The sequence below is a fragment of the Cheilinus undulatus genome, linkage group 15 (genome assembly GCF_018320785.1).
Source record: "Cheilinus undulatus linkage group 15, ASM1832078v1, whole genome shotgun sequence".
Lineage (NCBI taxonomy): Eukaryota > Metazoa > Chordata > Actinopteri > Labriformes > Labridae > Cheilinus > Cheilinus undulatus.
In genome coordinates this window covers 21,012,361-21,034,647 of record NC_054879.1, presented here as the reverse complement: position 1 = coordinate 21,034,647, position 22,287 = coordinate 21,012,361, and the positions used below count along the sequence as shown (strand labels likewise).

The 22,287-nt window shown below is 38.7% G+C and overlaps 1 protein-coding gene across 3 annotated transcripts in view; it reads right to left on the bottom strand.

Annotated features, from left to right (window-relative positions):
- Window positions 1-1,252: 1,252 nt before the first annotated feature.
- LOC121522803 (dehydrogenase/reductase SDR family member on chromosome X-like) overlaps window positions 1,253-22,287 on the bottom strand; it is a 62,274-nt gene continuing 41,239 nt past the window's right edge. For all 3 annotated transcript variants that reach the window (XM_041807455.1, XM_041807457.1, XM_041807456.1), the window contains 3 exons: window positions 21,441-21,648; window positions 15,988-16,195; window positions 1,253-6,798 (listed from right to left, as the gene is read on the bottom strand). In XM_041807455.1, the coding sequence (XP_041663389.1) occupies window positions 6,619-6,798; window positions 15,988-16,195; window positions 21,441-21,648 (596 nt within the window). In that variant the 3' untranslated portion in view covers window positions 1,253-6,618. The remainder of the gene's footprint in view (window positions 6,799-15,987; window positions 16,196-21,440; window positions 21,649-22,287) is intronic.

The window sequence follows — 22,287 nt, the reverse complement described above, 5'->3', positions numbered from 1 at the left end:
AACATACTTCAAATGATTTTTCATCATTTTATGATGAAATGCGGACACAATAGACGATCAGCCTAAAACCTAACAGTTATCTTTATGTACCAGAGAGATGTTATACAATTCACCAAATCAAATATAGGGCAGAAGAGAGCACTATGAGTGACCATGTGCAAAAAGAAAGAAAAGAGAAAAGATGGCTCTTGATTAACAGAAAAATTGAAATTTCACTCCAGTAAATATGACCGGAAAGAAAAATGAACTGTGATACAGCAGCTAACACATGATGGCATTCAGTCTATACGCATTGAAGTACATACGTTTGCGTGTCAAACTAAGTGAATGACTCTAATGAGTCTGCCAAAATTAATTTCAGCTGACTAATGAAATCAAATTAGCACTGGAATGACTGGCCATTAAATTTCAAGTCTGTTGCACGTTATCCTCTTCTGGACAACAGAAGCGTTTAAACACATCAACATCTCTGCTCATGCGGACTAAAATAATCAGATTAAATGTGAAAAAAGCAAACCAATATATTATGATTATTGTAGCTTAAATGGGTTATGTAGCAAATAACTAATAAAGCTTTGCATAAACTCAAGCAAGAAGACTGTTCTATATTCACTGATGTTGCTTATGCACCCTGTTCCCTCCTGCTCTTATCAGCTGTTTATCTTTAAGTACCAAACCAACCAGGTCTAAACACAACCTCTATCTTGCTGCTGCCAACCTTTAAATCGACTCTCCTCTCTGCTGCTGTCAGCTTGTCTTCAGCGTGGATCAGTGCAACCCTCCTACATCAGTCAACTCATGTCTGTCCCATCAGTGTCCAGGTCCAGATCTTTGGATGGCCAGCTGCACCACATCCTGCATCCTTCTTCACCAAACCGTCTCACTCCTCCTTTAATGCCATGAAGACATCATAATGGACTATACTGGCAGAATATATTGCACACTTGTTTCTTCAAAGTTGTGCAGTAGTTTATAAAAAAATGAAATGGGCTTGTCCTTACTGGTAATTGAATGTAAGCCTGGTATCTCAAGCTATTAGAGGAGAATCACTTGGCAACTACTGAACCAAATGAGATATTTATGGAAATAAAAAGTTAAACCCAGTGACCTGATATTAAATGTGTGTGAAAGTTTCTCTGATGGATCAGAGAATAATTTAAAAGTTCAGACTGAGCTCGAGGCTCACCGTCTCATGCTGCTTGCATCAGTCCAACAGTTTCTTACTCACACACATCTGAAAGGACAGAGAGCGGAAGTGGCACAATGATATGTTTATTGAGAGGCTTTGGATAATAGAAAAGGTGGTGGCTGCTGCTGGAATGTCACAACCATTGACAAAAAACATGGACATGAACTCCCTTATCTAGACACACATACACTCTCACACGCTCACATTCAGCTCTCGTCACTCAAAAGAGAGAAAAAACTTACGGCAATGCACAAGACAAGACGTAATCACAGTTTTCTACAAGCTCATTTCTACATGAGAATTCACAGTTACACATTTATGAGGGAGATTTTCTTCTTAGGCACGGCAAAAGCAATAAGATGTGTATCTCAACAACAATGAAATCATGACAAAAATAAAACATTTTGCACATTTCATAAATCCTCAGGGGCCCAGATGGACTGAGTGCTTACACTGGATGCGGGGCAGGAACGTGGGCTATTTTCAGCCAGCAGGGTTAAGTGTTACTTCACCAAAGTGAGGACTCAGTTCATCTGGAGCACCTGTATACATCTTTAAATTCTCTCTCTTCCTATACATATACACATTTAGGATTGCAGAACTTGGGACTAAAACATTTAATATAAATGTAATCCCAGGTCAGACAGAAGAATGGCTATTAGAACATTGTCATCTAAATACAGCTCCACTGGTCCATGTCCAGTCATGACAACGTTTTAAAATGATCATATACGAGTAATCACATACAGACAATATCACAGACAGTTACTTGAGCTGTTTTTTTTTTTTTTTTTTTTTTTTTTATATTTTCTGTATTTGCAGTTCAAGTTCGGAAAGTCACCGTGTTGTCCTGTCTGTTTAAAACGCTCGAGGAGTAAGCTAAATATATAACAAGGTAATCATTGATAATTTAGCAGCTCTCCTCTGCACACTGACGCAACAAGAACACCCGGACAGACGCTCACTCCTCCTCACTGCGTCTTTGGAAAAACCTTGTGCTCAGATAGGAAAGATGGTCAGTGACGTTCTCAGCTCATTCCTCTCAGGGTTTTTGTACATTTTCTGTAGCAGCTGGACTGTGAGAAACAAGATGATAGCTCTTAAATAGGATGTAGCCCTCGCAGGAGCGTTGTACTTTTAAACAGGCGCTGCCAAGAACCAAGCTGGTGTTTTTATTCGGGTGAAGGGTTGTGGGTGCATTTGAATTTAAATGGGACTAGGTTTGTATCTTATTCCGTTATTTAGTCAGTACCTTTAAGTAGCCTGGGGGAACCGCTGAGTTTAACAAGGAAGCACTGAGGCGATGAAGAAGTTTCCAAGCAGTTTGACTACACTGAGTAGAAGGAAAGTTTGAGAGTTGGTGCAGAATATTGCTGGTATTTAGATTCAATCTCCACACAAGTGCTACAGCAGAAAAGAAACTTTAAACTTGACAAATGTTTGCTCAAAATTTAGAATTTAAACACCATTGTAAAATCAAACCTGAATTAAATCAAAACAACTGCATCATAATTTCTGACACAGCAATCCCTGATTGGCTTAATGGATTTAGTTACTCCCATTTAAAAGAGGTAAGCCTGCTGGTGGAAGTTCACATGCTCCAGTATGTCTCAATGGGACATACTCATATAATTTTACCAAGGGAGAAAATAAAAGCACCTGAAAAAAGTCACTCAAGATGAATTAAGCCAATATCTTTAAGGGTACAATGTTTAACATAAACTTAATATATGTAGCTGTCAACATATCCCCTAAAGCCATGGTTCTCAACTGGTGGATGGGGACACTAAAGGGGGTCGTGAATGCAGGATTGGGAATAAGAAAAGTTAGGGCAAACACTCAACGATGCATGATGTTGGTTGGTATCTGCCATTAAATAGAGTTTGATTTTTATCCTGGCAGTTAAGCAAAGTATGATGTACATGTGGCAATATAGCATGAAATAAGCACTCTCTGTTAGGACAGTTCAGACTAAGGTGAGTTCTGAAGCCATCAAGAAGTGATGTTTTTTCACCATCTAAGGTCCAGATTGCATATCACACTTCATTGTATAAATGTGAGTGATTGAAATTTGCCATCATAAAGCTTGGGGTGGGTCAGAGTCCTGCACTGGGTTTGGTACCTGCAGGTCACCTGATAGGTACCTGGGAGTACAAAATATGATAATGGAATTTCACGGGTATGGGTAAAAATAAACAAAATGCAGGGTTAGCTGTGTTGTCACCACTGAACACCCGCTCATAACTCCAGGGTTTCAGAAAGTCTGTACTTAAGCAGCAGTCAGATCTCTGCACCACTGAATGTCTGCCAATTCATTTCAAGCTGACATGATAGGTATGGTACTCTTCAGGTTCAGGTTCTTTTCACAATAAAAGCCTGATGACTTTGTTTCTGTGGTGAGACTGCCTGCGATATCACACGATGATTTTATTCTGAAATGTTTCCGGGATAGCTCTTTGGTTGTTGCAGTAACTTGTAAAGTTGCTTCGGTTTTTCTTATCATCTGCCCTAAACCTTTATTTCTACTTGATGTAAATGATTAAAGACATCAGACTGGGTCACGAGTCCAGGCAGATCTGGGTATTAAACATGGATAATTGTGGGTAATGATTTGGGTCCTGGTTCTGAGCCCTACAGGTGCAGTCTAATGCAGGTTTTGCAAAATTGGACCCGTGCAGGACTCTGGAGTGGGTCCTGAGGCTAGACTAGTTGAGAACCACTGCTCTAGAGCTTTCAGGTATCCTGATACAGCATTCACCTATAGCTAGACCCTGCAGAGTTTCTCCACAATAATCTTACATTGCCTAACCTTTTGAAAAGCCTTCTTCACAAAAGGTCACAACATGCTGCCCCTCCTGTTGACTTCACATCTGCAGGACAGAACACTGAACAATTCATCATGTGCTGATCGACTGCTCAAAAGCAATCTTTGACAGCTCATAAACTCACATAATCAGGTCATATTTACCAGGTCTTTTAGTTAAGGTGATCCATCACTGCTGTTCATGTTATGTGCACAGGATCCACAATAGGTTGTAAATAATGGAAGCCAGGCATGAACTCCAATATTTGCAGCATGAACAAGCTGATCACAGGGCATTACTTATAAATGGAAGTAATATGGATGTATTGACTTTTAACCTGATGGTGTGCTTGCCTGGTGTTCATTGTGTGTTGATTTGGTGCATTACTGCAACATTTTTGACTCTTTGATGGCATCATCCAAAATTAACCACAGCATTACATTTCTTTATGGGTAGATCTTTGTCTCATGTTGAGCCAAGGAGCAGATTTAGACTGTACTGCTGAAGATCTGCCCCCTGAACTGGGACACAAGCTCAAATCTGGATTAGTTTTTAAACTAGCACTTCAAATCTAATCATTCCAAACAATGCACATGGGCAACCAACCCTATGAATGCTTTTATATCTGTAGACAGATGTATGGAGTCCTCATGTTTTTATTTTAAAGCTGGCATTTCCATTAAATCACTGTCACAGTCTTGAGCTCCTGTATTCTACATGTCTTCCTCTCTGCTACCAGCTGAAGTAGCTACCACAGTGATACTATTGCTTCACATACGGCAGAAAACAAATGCTGGATGCTCAGTGGCAGTATTCACAGAGCCATGAGATGGCATAAGGGAGAAAATATTTAGCCAAAACTTGTTAATTTGAGATAAAACTTTCATCTTCACAGCTCAAATGGTTTATCACAGTGGAGATGGCATTATGGCGGAGCGTGTTAGTGTGTACGTGTGAGTATTTTCCTGCATGAGTACCAGAAGTGTTTGTTTGCTGTGTGCTTGTTTAGATAAGCCTATGCCTGGATCTACTGCTTTTCTCAGTGAGTGTGTGTGTGTCAGCTCAGCAGATGGAGTTTAATTCTCACCACTGGGAAATCTCAATCCCACAATGCACTGGGAGCTGCGCCAATTGAGGAAGCAGCAGCAGTAGCAATGAGGAACCAATCATAGGTATTGTAATTGAAAAAAGGTGCATTTCCTCTCACTCCCCATCCCATCGCTGTTCCTCCAGGACTCGCCATTGTTGTGCTCTCCGTCGAAATGAATGGGGTCTGTAGCATGAGTAAATTTTTAACTCCTGTGTATAAAACACACACACACATATCACAGACACAGTAAAACCGATTAACAAAGATCACAAAGGAAAACGGGGACAGAGTGAAGTGGCTGTTGGTTTCCCATCCTTCCCTTTTTTGTGTCTGAGCAGACAAAAGCGAACAAACATCTGGAAATCCTGGCTTCAGAAAATGAAAGCAGCAAAAAATTCCCAAGACCAAAACAAAAGGCCTCCACACTCACCGATCTATGCAGGGAATTATTCCAAATGTAGGCCTATTTAACACAGCATCTCTTTCTCTGTCAGTGTTTCTTCCAAATCCCTGATCAAGCTGAAGGAACCTCTTGTGTAGAATTACTGTGCGTTCAACAGAGGAAAGAGGAGCTGATCAAGCAACTTCATGAGAACAGCAAAATACACATTATCAAAACAAAGCAACAGCTTATTAAACCACTACTATTTTAAACATGAGGATTCACTAGAAACCAGTAAAAGCACATGAATATCGTTAAAATTAAAGTGCTCTCAGTCAAACCAGCAAGATGGCGATACGTTCAGAGAACTCACTGTGATCTGTCAAAGCATACTGATGACATCACATTCCCCCGCCTGCATGAAGCGGGTTTAGATTTGAAAAATCAGACCATTGTGGTGGTGCATGTGTTTGTGTGTGGCGAAGCTTGACCGATGTGTTATTCTGAGGCTTAATTTAGTTCATGGGTTTAATTGTTTTGTGCACAAATACGCATTTCTGTTTGACAAGATACTCATTCTGGGATTGTAAAACCTCTGGAACATTTTAATTCAGTGAAGAAAATATTTATTCTTCACTGAAAGCCAAACTTAGGACATTAAGGCAGAGTGAGGCAGGTGTTGGGACACGACACTGTGCAAGGATTTCTTCTGGACAGACATCTGAAGCAAGCTACGATCAGAGAATTAACTTCACACTATCAGAGATGGATGATAACTCTTATCTATTTCTAACTAAATGTAAGCAACTGCCCAGTATCTACAGAAAAATCCTAAATCTACATAACCCCAGCATATGTTTGGATGTGTGCATATATGTCTGCTTGCTCATTGTGACAAACAAAAAACATCTTCCATCCCCTTAAGCCCTTCTTTGGCGGGTTTGGAATAAAAAGGAGGTCTTCACTCCCAATCAAAGTCCACATTTCCAACTTAAAACGCTACAAACACCCGATGTGAGGTATGGATGGAGGAAAAATACTGAGAAAAAAGGAAGGGGAAAGTGGCTGTATGGCCCCTGGGTTAAGGGTCTTGTCTGATGTTTTTTTTTCTTTTTCAGAGGATTAGTTCAGGTAGTTTTCCTCTAGTCCCATGCTACTGCAGACCCAGCAGCTGCAGGCTGGTTTCCCAAAGGCTCAGCTGTAGCTGGGGGTCAAAAGTTGGTGGTGTTGTCATCTCCCTGTGCCCGTTGGCCAAGAAACCTCCTCCATACTCCCCCTCCAGGTCTCGTGACAAAGCAGCGTACAGCACAGTGGAGGCGCCCTCTGAAGGAGTCTAGGAGGAAAACATACACACAAATGAAAATGAGTTGAAGAGAGAGATAATAAATAGAGCAACCAAGATGGTTAGATTTCTCTCATTCAGAGCTGGTCCGAGGCATAAGCCAGGTAAACAGCTGCTGGTCACCACCAGGGGTCCGCCAAGAGCGAGGAAGTGTTACGTTAAAAAGCAGTAGGCCACACAATAATGCAATAAAATTGCATTTTCTTCTGGCATTATTTTGGGACAAGGGTTAAAAGTCAGGAGCCCATAAAGTTCCCACTCAGATTAATAAACGATTAACAAAAGAAAAAAGCATGTTAATGTTTCATATCAGAGAATTCTAATGAAACTGTTTTGGGCTGTTTTTTAGACACATTTTAAAAAACTAGCATAATGTAACATTCTTGAATGCACCACCAGGCATGACATGCAAGATTACAGTCTCGTATCCTCGTGCTACAGGTGTAAGCCACTAGAGTGGTGCAGTTGTGGCATAATTTTGTAGGCAAACCCGGAAGTTTGTGTAGCATGGGTTCCCTCAACGTTGAGCCTATGGTATTTTTCAATGGGTTTTTGGATTATTGCTGAAAATAAGCTCTGTGTCCAAAAAAAGTTTATGAAACTTACACGTTTTGCTCATAAAGATAATCTTTGTAAACTGATAACATAAGCATCATATCTGGTTCGTTAATCTGATGAAAGTAAAAAGCTAATATCATGCTACAATGAACTACAACACAGTCAACTGAGTTTGACGTCATCACCTGTGGATACAAGTGAACGGCAGGCTCAGATGCCGCGCTTTGGATGATGACGTATAGTCTACCTGACAAATGCTGTAGTCCTTGTTAGCTATCTTTTAGCAACAACTTTTATTAAGACATAAAAAGATACACAATTCAAAGGCGGGGCACAGAACTTATTTTAGGCATTCAACCGAGAACCCATTCAAAACTCCCATAGACTTTTAGGCGAGGGAACCAGAAGTGCTGAAATGCTAACTCACTTCCAGGTTTTAGGACTCATTCCTGCACCACTCTATGCTTCCCAAAGCATGAGCCAAGGCCACCTGGTGGACCCCAAAGGAAATGCAGGTGGGCCATAAGAGGTCATCTACAATAAATTGAAAAGGAAAGGTAATTTTAATTAACTTGATTAAATGTCAATGAATATTTTAAATGTGCATAACTAACAATACACAGCCAGAGGATTTAACTCAACTAACTGTCTGATGTACAAAACTGGTATCATGGTTTCACTGGTATTAGACTGACCGGTGATTGTCTGTTAAACATTCTTCAATGCAGTTTACTTCCTGGTTATAAAAATGCATCAGTGCCTTTGGAGAAAATGACATTGCCAGAAAAGAAAGGCACAAAATGTGTTTAGAGATGAAAACTAGTAAAGAAAACATAGGTGACTTTGCAGATGCCTACTTACATACATCATGGGTTTTGTGTCAGATATCTATGTCAGAAATTAATTTTTTTTTGATAATATCTGATAGTCCAGCCATAAGGTGGAAGTATAATTGTGCTGTGCATGTGTCTATATCTGCAGTCAAAATCATCAGACATCAGCAAAATTTAACACTATGCATGACCACCTCACAAAAGAGAATTAAATGACATGTTTGACAAGAAGTTATCACAGCAAGAATCAGTGTCCAAGTGTGTTTGTGTATTGTTTGTGTGTGTCTTTGTGCATGTGTGATAGCCAGAGAAGGGCTGATGTCCCTGTAAATTAACATCAGTGAAAAGTCGACTCAGGATGTGTGTGTGTGTGTGGGTGTGTGTGTGTAGGTGTGTGTGTGGGTGTGTGAGACTGCATGCATGGGCATGAGTGTTGATGCATTTTAACAATGATCTCAGTGTCAGCTGTGAGAACAGGAGCAGGTTTTAGAGCAGAGAGACGGTCACATCCTGCGAGCATCAACACCACACTCAAGTACATTGTAGGAGCGCACCATGGTGTGTATTTGTGTTTTTGTGTATCCACAGCGTGTGTTTGTGTGTTGTAGTTCTCCACATTATTTTCAAAACATGAATTTTAATTTTTCTTCTGAATGAATTATTATTATGCCTGCAGGGCTAAATTTTTTAGTGCAAGTAACGATATGAGAAAACACAACTTGTACTTCATTATACATGCTTCTGTCTTGAGTTTAAAGGTCTGTTCACACGGGGAGTGTTTTTCTCACTGAAACAAAAACTCCCTAGAAAGCCCTTTGAGAAAGAAAAGAAACCTGTAACTATTACATCAGACCACTAATTTCACACCTCCTTGAAGTTCATTTACTTTGATTTAGCAGTTTCTTAAGAAACTCCCTCACTATTGCACTGATAATGGTCTACTTAATTTTTCTTCCTATGGCCAAAGGACTATTGATCTTCAATTTCTAAACAGCTGACTGAAGTAAACTGTCCAAAGCTGTTGTTTTCCTCCACTGGCACCATTATGTGTTTAATGAGTCCACTGCTTTCTGTCACAGGCAATGAAAAGGCTGTGAGTAGACTGTTTTAGAAAGTTGATTTTCTTCAAACATACTCAACTGCAGAAGACAATATAGCTTCACATCACAACACTGAATCCAGCAACTAATTGATTTTTTTCTCTGTAAAAAGGACAATGCATACTCAGAGACCATAAAAGTGATTGTACCAAGATAACTGGTTTATTAGAATTGAAAACAAATGGAAAGAGAAACAGCAGGTGCCAATAAGCCAGCACTCAGGCACTTGAGTTCATTCTTCATCAGGTTTCTGGGATATATCTATAAATCTAAATACCAATTTTTAAAAATAAACAGGACCAAAGCTTATGAAAAGATATGAGTTTTTTAAAGTAGCAAAAAATTACAAGTTTACATTAATTTTATGGCAGTTTTTGGATGAGGACATTAATGTCACCTAACAGTTCAAAAGGAACATTTTGATGAAATTGTACACTGTAAAAAAATTAAACATGCATCTTGCATGCATAATGCTGTTTATCAATGACACATCCAACACTGTATTGAGCGATTAAAACAAATCTCATCTTGCATAAAGAATGTGGAAAGTAAGCCATTTCTTCTATTTTTTACATGATAAAATCTGTCTCATTCCGCTTGTTGACTGGCATTTAAATGGTTAAATCAATTGAAATGATTAAATAATTGATTAAAAAAACTGAAGCTAATGAAAAGATCTGTCTTTTAAAGTAGAAAACAATATTGATTTATATTAATTCTATGGCAGTTTTTGGATGAGGACAATTTTGTTCTCAACTGTTCAAACGTAACATTTTTACTTAAACATGAGGGTTAAAGATTTATTTTGGGACTTTTTTTTGCCTTAAATGGAGAGATAGGACAGTGGTTAAAGCCAGAACCAGGAACAAGAGAGTGGGGAATGGCACCAGTGAAAGAGCCACAGGCCTTCTTTGCCCCACCAATCTCCTTTCTGTTGCATTTCTAAATTCCACTACATGCAAGGGCAACTGATTAAAAATTAAATGATATCACAATATGGCCTACTGCAATTTTCAAATCATCAAAGATGCAATATTTCTTTAACCTAAATCTGTGTCAAAATAGCATTTTTAACTTTTTTTTTGCTGCAGAGATGTTATGCATTACAGATCATGCAATCATCCACATGCAATTTTTTAGAATAGTCAACAAAAATCCTCCTTTTTTGTACATTTTTCTTATTGAATATGAGAATGACATAATAATCATACCTCCCTTCAATACATCAGTTCCTACCCAATTTGCAATAGGAGTCGAAATTATCACAATTAGATATTTTTCATAATTGTTTAGCTCTAGTTTTATCTAATATTGTGTTGATTTTAATATGGGATGATTTATTGCCTGCGTTCATTGGTTAGAAAACATAAAATAAGGAACTTAACAAATAATCGTAATTGCAATACTGGGGAGAAAAATCCTGATTAGATTATTTTTCTAAATCCTTCAGCCCTACTACGTGTCTTTGCAACTGTTTTTGTTTCATTTGGATTTTTGTACTGTCTTAATATAAAGCTCATTGACTTCCCGTTTGGATACAGACCTGCTTTTATTTTGAAAGAAAATAAAGAACTATGGAAAACTACACGTTATGGATTTAAAAGGAAATAAAGGAACAGCAAAAAAGGTGCATTTGACGTTTGACTTGTCCTAAGCAGTCTGTGAGTTTTTAAAAGACATTAAGAAGCAGTAATATCCTTATTTTACATTGCTAAGGCTGTGTGAGATGCTGCAGGTACTTAACCAAATTGTGCTGAAAGGGAAAATAGTGCATGCAATTAATCAGGATTAAATAAAAAATAATGTGCTAATTATAAACCATGCACACACTTTTTTTAGTTCTCTATTATTCTTGTACTGTATTGTTAAGTCCATTAATCATGTACTGTAGACTAAAAGCGTAACTCCTACTGTTAAATTAAGTCTGCAGTAAGAGATCTTAGTTGATTTTTAAGCGATTTATTTTGTGATTTATGATACGAGGCTGTTATGCCCCCTCCTCTTTGGTGGTGATGTTATGGTTTTATGTAAAAAGGTATTGTAACCCCAGAGAATCAAAATTTGTGTTTGTGTGTGTAGTAATGATTACATGCATGAGCTTTTGTTATTAATGTGTTAAAGTATGTGGGGCAGAAGCATCCCAAAGGTTGTGCTTGGAGGCAAATGCCTGTGACAATTGCAGTTTTGAGTTTGTACACGCACACTTGTCTTCTTCCATTAGATCCCAGGGACATTAACAGCAGCCTGCGGCCTACGCTTTAAGCAATGCAAGAAATGTTTAAAAATATAATACCCAGCCAACAGGCTGCCCTGATTTTAGCAGCACTTAAATTTTCAGTGATGTCGATACTGTGTGTGTGCCCACAACCCTGACTGTGTTTCATCTTGTGCAATACAATCCTGAATAATACAGTTTGTTGTTTAAAGTCACTGCAGTACCTTCAACAAAATTTAACAATGAAGCAGCAGTGTTACTGTTTGTAAATGGCCATAATAGAGATGCCATATTTATACAGTTTTAAACTTTGATAGAGAACAAGAACAAAAAACCTTCTTTGATAACTCTTTTGATAAGTCCTCCAGTACGGGGGTAAAAAAGTGCAAGTGATTTCCTTCTTTCTTTTTCCCTCTTCTGTTCTCTTCTAAGTGCTCATACAGAAAAAAATATGAACACATACCAACATTTAAAATACTGTGAATAGCACTTTAGACCCATATGAGGATGAGTGCGACCCACTTGTGTGGTGGTGTTTCTATCCACAGATCGTTTCTATATTTTGTAACATTTTTTTATTATTTTGCTATGTTTTGCTCCATTTCTTGGCTTCTGTCATTGTGAAGTAGAGTGGACCCCAGGCTGGAACTAAAACAAATCTTAGCTACAGGTGACCAAGCTTTCTCTCTGCCATTATCTGCATCTACATCATGTGCTAAAGGGTACCTGGTGTGTCTGAGTGAGAGGCCAGAGGGAAGAGACAAAACAGTCTGCATGTGTGAGCTGTGAATGAGAGCAGTCTGCGGTGTAGAGGCTGTAGAAGAACTGCAGGTGTGACAAAGGAGGGAAAGCGATGAGGCACAGCAGGCAGGATGAACCCCCCTTCAGCTACAATAAACCAAAATGTTTGACAAAAATGTTTGTAAGAAATAATTAAAAAAGAAAATGGAAAAAAATGATGGGCTTAAAGCTTATATATATAGATATACTTTTTATATACCTTTTAAAATCAAAACTATACTGTATATATTTTGCAAGGTTTACAGTAGCTTCTTAATTTTGCAGCCACTCTTTGTGCTGCTTCCAGCGACATAGTTTTAGTTACAGCTTTCATCCAATCAGATTTAGCCCCTGTACTGTTTCCGGCTGTTCTGGGGGCCTGTAGTATCCAAGTGAATCTCCTCTGTAGTTGAAGTAAATGATGACAATTTTGTTGATTGTCAGAGTTTTGGACTAGTGGAGTCCGGCTGTATGTGATACTGTATTTGGAATGCAGCACAGAGTCAAAACACAGAATAGTGATAGAAATTCTGAAGTTTTTTGTAGCTCTTGGGCTGTAAGCACACAATGAATAAAAGGTTATCATGGAAAATATAGCTGTAATGTTATTTTGAGGTCTACAGGATGGTTTACTTGTGGTAGGACAGCACTGAAGGCCCAGGTGTAAAGTGCACAGCACACCACTGGAATTAAGGGACACAATCAACATTTCCACACAATGAACTAAAACACTTCATGCTGGTATTCTTTTTGTTGCTTTATTCAGAACAAAACTTTTTCAAACCATTTTCATGAGTATTAGAGACGACTTGGAGTAAAGTCCATTAGCCATCATATAAGCACCTTACCAGAGCACAGAGTGTACTGACTGCTTGGTATGCCAAGTCTGCATTTCACCTGACTGTAAACAAGCACAGGATGCTGGTGCCATTATAGATAATGTGGGCTGGATGATCGAGGAAGGCTTTCAGTTACGTGAGGCGGCTCCTGAGTAAGTGTATTCTCGTTATCAGCAGTAATGCATCCCTGTGTTGGTTAGTACTGAGGCATCATGCGTTTCTGAGAAGATGTGCATTAAATGTTTCGCAGAGCATGCACAATGAAGTGTTGTGACTCCACAGGTAGCAGGAGTATCCGTCTCTGGCTTTATTAAAAATACCTTAGAAAATATCTGGAAATTATTTTAAAAAAACATGACTGTGACACACTAGTCCATCAATGAGTACTCTCTTTACCTGCTGGCTCTCTTTTTCGAGTGTCTAACCAGGAGAGGTAAAAGTGAGAGAGGCTTTTTGTTTTCCTTGGAGAAAATGGACTAAAGTTCCTTGTTAGAAAAGTATGAAAATGTTAGATGCAGCATCTAAATTTGATATTATGAATCAATCTGACAATAATCATTATTTACTTTACATGTTCGCTGAAGAGATAACAGAGTTCAACTTAATTCACTGAGGGAGACAGTGGTTTAGATCGGCTATAAAATTTCTCAGACAACTCTAGCTCAAAGGGTAGAAAGTGCTTGACGAGAGCTTTATCACTGCAAAGGATCTGGAGTGTAGATGTTGTTTTCTTGCAACAGAAATTGGTTTGTAGATCTCTAAGACCTTGAGAAAATCCACTTAGTTGCTTTATTTCACCCTCAAAGGATTCACATTTTAGTGTTTCAGCTAAGAAAACCAAACAAGGACAACAGAATTAAGTGCTATTTGGAGAATCACTGAAGAGTTTTGAAGCTTTGGTGTCCTCCAAATACTCCTAATACCACAAAGTTACTTCCTCAAAATGCAGCTTTACAGATAAAGAAGAAAGGGTAAAAACCTTTAAAGTTCGTCAACATGCCAGGCATACCGGGATTCCCTTTAGAGAACTACAACACAAAAAAACTGAGAATAAACACAATATAAACACTAAATGTTATAGTAATATCCCATCATCATCTTCATCCCCTCATTTGTCGTGCGTGTTTATTGCAGAAATCTGGGTGTGCGGTCATTTCCACGCACAGATCAGCATATATCATCTGGACATCAAAGGAGGATACGGTTAAATCCCACACCAGGTCTGAGCTTGTGTACACACGTTTTTCAAGCCAGTGTGGATGTGCTGTGTAGCGTAAAAATGGCAGTGTAAGATTTGATATAGCATTTAAATTTCATTTAATCTATTTATTTTAGTTACACCCAACCTCTGACAATCCTGTGAGCAATTTGTTTTAAAAACGATGTTGAACAGGGCGAGCTTGAAGCTGATTTCCTCAGTGTTTGCTGTAGTTGTTGAGCGAACGCTTCTTTATTGATTCTAATGAAGAAATAGAGTGGCTGATTTAAACATTTTGATTAAAGTTCCTCAAAGTTGCTCAGAAAAAAAGGTGATTGAGAGGAAGCAGATTTAGCTTCCTATATAGTAAATATTTGAGTTCACTATGAATGAGTCAAAGGTTTAACAGGAAGAGGAGTGTTTTACTTCAAACTATTTAACTGCTTAAACCTGGAGTGTGCATGAATGAGATTACAATAAAAGAACACATGACATAAATTTACATTAGATAACAGTAATTAATCGAAGCCACTGCCGCACACGCACAGCTGAAGGCCGTCAGACGGAGACAGAACCTCATCCAGCGCTCTAAAATTGATAGATTTTGCAAGAAAGCTATTCAAATGAAAAATAGACATAACAAAAACTTTATTTTCTTATAGCTAATAATTACATCAATGATAATGCCTGAAACTGACACATCACAGCCAATCTCCTCTCAGTCTGGGAAATCTTCAGGCTGGGATCCAGCTTTATATGAGAACCACAACATTTTTTTTGGGTTGCCACCTTAAGGGCTGTCCATGTTGAAAACTGAATGTAAAGAATATTGATTTTATTATTATATATTATTATTATATTATTATATAAATTCTGAATTCTGATGACATCATATACAATTTGTAAACCACTAGGAGGCTGCAATACTATAGTACTGTACCCTTGGGTATTGAAAGATAACCACATTATTGCTTTAATTACTGTCATGAAGACGGTGCTGCGTAATGACAGCGCACTTTTATAATAAATTCCTCAGTAGTGTATGCCCTTTCCCACCAGCAGCCCCAATGTTTGTGTGTGAAGATGCTTTAAAAGTGGTGACAGAACTCCTGATAATGGTGTTGGGTCTACTTAGCAAACAATAAACATGAACATACATACCAGGACATAGAAGCTTGTGTGCCATGGCCTGGCACAGCACTGGCATGGCACTGTGGTATGTTCTTCTTCAAAGTCAAACTGTTAAATCTGAACCACTGGCTACTGTGTGATCCACAGAAATTTGGGATGGGATGCCACTTTTCAGGCTAAAATACAATAAATATCTAATTTCCTTTATATCCTGGTATAATTGATACCTCAATAAAGGACGGAGTCTTTTTTCCCATTTTACATACTTCCATGTAGGAAACTCTAGGGGTAAGGCCAGCTGAATGGTGAATATAAAGGGTCATATTATTTTAATCGTTTTCAGCTGCTGCATTTATCAACACCAGCTCATTCCTTCACTGTGACTGGCCAGATAGCACATTACATACATCACACATGGACTTTGTCATAAGATGATTTCTAGTCCCAGATCTCTGCTTGTTTCTACACCAGTTTGATAAATGATAATGGCCTGTTTGAGTAGAGCAGATAAAAGATACTATCTTACCCGGTAAAGCAGGTGAGCAACAATTCTGTGTGCCAAGCCAAGGGGTGTCCAGAGATGTCGATAGAGAGCCGTATCCACGATGCCTGGGTCCACGGCACATGAACTCACAGGGAAACCTCCACACTGCAGCTGCTGGTGGAGGTGTGAACTAAATAACAGCTGTGCCAGCTTACTGTGACAATAAGCAGCATGGGCTGAATAACACTGGCTGAGAAGAGACAAGGGGAGAGACGGAGGGAAATATCATTTGACTTTCATGTGGAAAACATGAAATGTGTTTCTGTTTAAAGATAATAAGGTGGGAGGGTTATAGCAGTAGTTTTCTTTGATTTGTTTCAGTTCATTCATACTTTTTGCACAATTGTAATATATTTTTTATTAGGAGCTAACATGTCCTTCTGAATAAGGTCAGGTTCTTTTGTGAGTTGAAACTTGAAAACACCTCTCTGAATCCTCAGGCTTAACGGGCAAATTTGGCAAACAAGGACACGGTATCATTGAAGCATCTCAAACCAGGTCCGTGGAGAGCCGCTGTGCCAATTATTTACTCAAAGATCTGCAGACCAGGACTCCTAGTTCCAGGACAACTAGTGCTCCTGCACATGTATTATTTGTCAATAACTGCTCTGTGTATGTGTGTGTGTGTGATTGCCTGTTTGAAGAATAAAAGATTATCTTTATAAAAAGCAAATTTTTTATAATACTTCCATGCAATTGAAAATCTAAATGTATCTGCTGATGTTTTTAATCATTAGAATGTCCTCTAAATATGACTACTAAATATGAGTAAAGTTTGTCCTCCTGAAAAACATATCTGTGAAACAAAACAAGACTGAATTTAACAATTCTGATACACACCTGAAAATACACATACTTTAAAGTTAACGTTCTGTCTTTTAGAGTTTGTCTTTTTGATTTTTTGAAAACTAAAAAACAAAAAAACAAGGCATGTGAGATTTCTCTGCCCAACTGACTTTCTAATTTAATAAACTGTTTATGAGAAGTCAAATGGTATCAGCCAAATTAGTTTTTTGGTGCATTTGATGCCTCTTCTTTATCAATATACGGTTCGATGACATTTATCATCACACGTTAAAGCAATTTTTGATGAGCTGATTCTAAACAGTTTAATTCATCAAAAAGGTGAATAACACTTTTTTTCTGTCAAAATGAGGGCAGGGATTACACATTTTTTGATGGGCAGCTTGATAGCCCAGAGGTTAGAGAGCTGGGCTAGTGTTTTACAGCAGTAAAAGGCTTATTCAATCACAGTGAGTCATTAAATAAGTAACCCTGAGAAGTATATTCACAAAAAAATTGCGATTAAAATTGCACAAATTTGGCTAGAAAACACAGATTAGATTAAAGACTAAAATTAGTCAGAGTGGCATCTAAAATTTAAGACTTCTCACATGTAAGAATAAGACTTTTTAAGACTTTCTATGGCCTGAAATTTCAAAAATCCAATTCAAGACTTTTTAAGACAACCCTGGGTTAAAATTTTGTTTTCTGCTAATTTTTACACCTCATGGGCTGGATATTCTTGGACATGACACAGGAAAAACAGATTTACATGAATCATTTTAATGTAAAACACCTGCAACAGAAATGAAAGTAAAAATAATAGTAGTTTAAGAATGCTTTTAAAGATGTACAGTCAAAAGACTAACAGTCTAAATATAGTGACATTTTAAACTAAAAGAGTTTTAAGAAGTTACAATTAGGGTTGAAGATTCACAAAATAATGTAATGCATGCCTGTAAGTGGATTATATTTGTCTGTAGTGCATTACTTTTGCTATCAATGACCTTGTTACTTGCGTTAATTTATATTCAGCTTCTACAATGACAGAAGGGAAGGAAAACAATTTAAAATTTGTCCCTTTCCATGGGCATTTAAGACGCTTTCATTTGACATTACTCACATGACATTGGTAAGAGCTCATAAAGGAGGAGGACTAAACAGCTAAATGGTTCATATCAAGACATCTATGGCGCAGTAAAGATTTGAGGTATGGCTATCAAATAATGAGACTGTGCTTATGAGGATAAAACCACATGCTTCACAGTCACACCGAGTGTTATATATTAAATTTGAGTATTCACGCACAGCTGCTGTGAGATTCCAATAATTATGATTAGCTTAAAAGTTGAGCAGCGTATTAACTTTAAATTTTTGGTGAAAGTGAACAAAACAGCAGCTGAATCTTTTAGTACATTAACTGAGGTGCATGAGGAACACTAATTGCCACATATGTTTGATAAGCGCAAAAGATTTAGTGAAGGCAGAGAGGACATCCAAGACAATGAACAATCTGAAAATGGTCAACAAATTTAACAAGTCATACAAAATGATCAACAACTCAGTAGAATGAGAGCAGAAATGGTCTCTATTGACAAAGAGACAGTTTGTCAAATTTTGACTCTTGATCAAAAATGCAAACAAATTTGTGGAGACATTTTGGAACAAATTGAAAAAAAAAAAAAACAGCATTTTTTAGAAAGATTGATTACATGTGAAGAAACTTGGATCTTACAATCTGATCCTGAAACAAAACAGCAGCCAATGCTTTGGAAAATTCATCATCCCCAATGATATTTGGCAAGAAAGCTTTTCAAATAAGAAGCTGACATTAAAACAAATACTTTATTTGCTTATAGCCTAGTCAGCATTACACTGAAGGAGAAAGACACAAAACAATGTTTATATGTTTATTAACACTGTATTACAGCATTAGTCTCATCTTTAATAGCCATACCTCTATTGGCTTTGTTGTGGGAAAAGACAAGAATGTGATGCAGACCTGGGAATGCTCCCAGGCCAGAAACAATGCTTGACTGCTGAGAACCATGCGCTTGCACAGGCAAAGACTATGCTTTTAGAAGCTAAAGACCAGTGGAGAATGAATGACTTTAAATGAGAGCATGATCCCAACACACAACACGCTGCTGAGACTTGATTTTCAACAGTTTGTATCCACAACATCAGAGCTTGACAGGACTTAAATCAAATACGTAATACTTCAATCAAATATTTAGACTTAAAAGTAGTGTTTCCCAAGTTCCACCAGCATGTGAACTGTGCTACACGAGGAAAAAACTACTGGATAAAGTCTACTCCAACATTAAACAGGGATACAGGGCCATACCATCACTCCACCTACGCCAGTCAGACCACATATCCCTGTTTATGTTACCAGCCTACACCCCCCTCAGGAAAAGAGACCCCCCCACCTCAAAAACCATCAAGACATGGCCTGATGGTGCCTCCTCACAGCTGCAGGACTGTTTTGAAAACACAGACCGGAGCATCTTTGAGTCCCAAGACCTGGAGGAGTACACAACATCTGTACTGTCGTACAACCAGTGCTGCACAGACACAGTCACCACGGACAAACGCATCTGGGTGTATTACAACCAAAAACCCTGGATGACAGGATAGGTCAGGACCCTGCTGAGGAACAAGAACAGCCTTCCGGTCCCATGACATGGAACTGTACAGTATAGCCGGGGCACCAACCACATTTGACCCTCACCAGTTCGCATATAGGGAAAACAGAGGACGCCATAGCCATAGCCCTCCACACCACCCTGACCCACACAGAACAAAAAAACAGTTATGCTAGGCTTCTTTTCATTGACTTCAGCTCGGCATTTAACACAATCATCCCTAGCAGACTGGTATCGAAACTAAAAAATCTCGGCCTCCCACACTCCACCTGCCACTGGATTAAGGATTTCCTCAGCGCCCGACTACAAAGAGTCAGAGTAGGGCCCCACCTCTCCACAGCACTCAGCCTCAACACCGGCTCCCCACAAGGATGTGTACTAAGCCCCCTGCTCTACACTCTCTACACACATGACTGCACCTCCACCCAGCCAGGCAACTCCATCGTGAAGCATGCAGACGACACGACAGTAGTCGGGCTCATCTCAGGGGGAGATGAATCTGCGTACAGGGATGAGGTCAGAAAACTGTCATCATGGTGCAGCATCAACAACCTGGTCCTCAACACAACTAAGACTGAAGAAATAATAGTGGACTTCAGGAGAAACAGATGTGACCCTCAGCCCATACACATTAATGGGGACTGTGTGGAGAGGGTCCCGGCTTCAAGTTCCTGGGCCTGCACCTGAATGATGACCTGACCTGGAAAACCAACACCACAGCGCTGATCAAAAAGGCACAGCAGCAACTCCACTTCCTGAGGGTCCTGAAGAGCAACACCATGGCCAAGGAGCTGCTGGTGTCCTTTTACAGATGCTCATTTGAAAGTGTACTGGCATACTGCATCCCAGTGTGGTTCTCCAGCTGCACTGCTCAGGAGAAGACAGCTCTCCAGAGGGTCATCAACACAGCACAGAAAATCACAGGCTGTGCTCTCCTCTCCTTAGAGGAGCTCTTCAGGTCCTGCTGCCACAGGAAGGCCCTGGGCATCCTGAAGGACTCATCCCACCTAGTACATCACCTGTTTGAACTGCTACCCTCAGGAAGATGGTTTAAGACAGTAAGAACCAAAACTAACAGACTAAAAAACAGCACATATCCCAGAGCAGTTTCAATATTTAATGAGAAACTGCCCGAGCACTAAATGGAACTGCAAAAATAATTTCATTGTACGTTGTACAATGACAATAAAATGAATGAAATGAAATGAAAATGAAATGACTGCTGTTTACTTTTTGTATTAATGAGCATAAAAGAGAGATCATGTGTGTTTCCTCTCAATAACAACAACGATTTGGACTCATGGGCATACATGAGATTTTCATTTTCTTTAACTAGCAGTTTAGTGACAGGTCATCTCAGGTAATGTGATGGAGTTTGGACTAGGAGTTTAATTTATTAGTTAATTTAGCAGTGGGTAATTAAGTTATGTGATCAATTATTAAAAAAATAAAGTTACTATTAACGTGTAACAGTTTTAGTAACTATCCCATTATCCCACTATTATTTACTACTTTACTTTCTACTTAAAACAGCCTACAAGCAGCTAAGTACATTTTAATGAGCCTTAGCCTTCCTCTAAAGTTTGTAACAACCCAATGAAGATATTTTGGCTGCTAATGTTTCTGGACAGCAGAGCAGCAAGCTGGAACAAGACTGAGTGAACTAGAGCCAGCAGTTGTCGCCTTAATGCAGACAGAAAATGAGACACAGGAAGTGCAGGTAAGTGGGACAAAGGGCTTCAAATGTTTTGAAAATAAGATTTTATACAAGAAACAAAACAGTTAATGGATATTTTTTCTTTCTGTCTGACCATAACACTGATGACAGCATGCACTGTTACTTTTACAAACAGGACTGTCTGTCTAATGTTAAAAAAAACTGTCACAGTTACACTGAAATGAAATAAGCCTTTAGGTATTTAAGTGTTCTTTATAAATAACTCTTCTTGTAGTTTCTTTATAATGCATCATTTCATACAGTGGTGCTGCTGTGTGTGAGCTCACCTGCTGTTTAGGTCATTCAGTCTGATTTTGCCGATCCGGTGGGCAGAGGAGGAGACGTTGACTACGCGGGAGAAGTGACCACATGTTCCAGAGTGTTTTAGTGTGTCCAGGAGGAGCCAAGTTAACAGGAAGTGGCCTAGGTAGTTCACGCCAAAGTGTTGCTCAAATCCATCCTCAGTACGGCCCTCAGGAACCAGCATGACACCCGCTTAACACACAAACACAAATCATTAAAACAGGACTGATAAAAGCCCTAACAGCCATGACTTGACTGGTAATGTTTCTTAAATCCTTGATCATAGTGACCTTTAATGTGTCATTATAGTGCACTAATTTAAGGCTGCAAATTAACAGCTGTTTTGAACTACACACCAACTATTATACTGTTTAGTCAAATATTGGCGAGAACTTTTGCACAGTAATTTGACCAGAGGTCTGAACATGCATGCATGTTTAGGTGGAAGAGAAAAAAAGAGTTACGTCATTGTCATGCATGGAGAGTGAAGTAGCGATAGATAGCTGTTAGAAGGATAAATGTAACATTTAAGCTGTGTTTGAAACAATAAACGTGCCAACTCCAAAAGACTCAAGCCAGACTCCCAGGCTTGTTGCCTGCTCCTGATGGGTTTAAATAACAGGGTCAGCTCTGACATTAGAATCAACTAAAAGCAGAAAAGTCTCCCCTGTACTTACTGACAATAGTCAGTTATTATTTTCTGCTATTATCGACATCAATTATTGATAGAACCTTATCTTAGTGGGCCCTATTTACATTACAGTAAATTTATAGTAATAAGTGTAATTATCTAGTAATTTCTCAAATATAAAGTGGTAATTACCTAGTAAT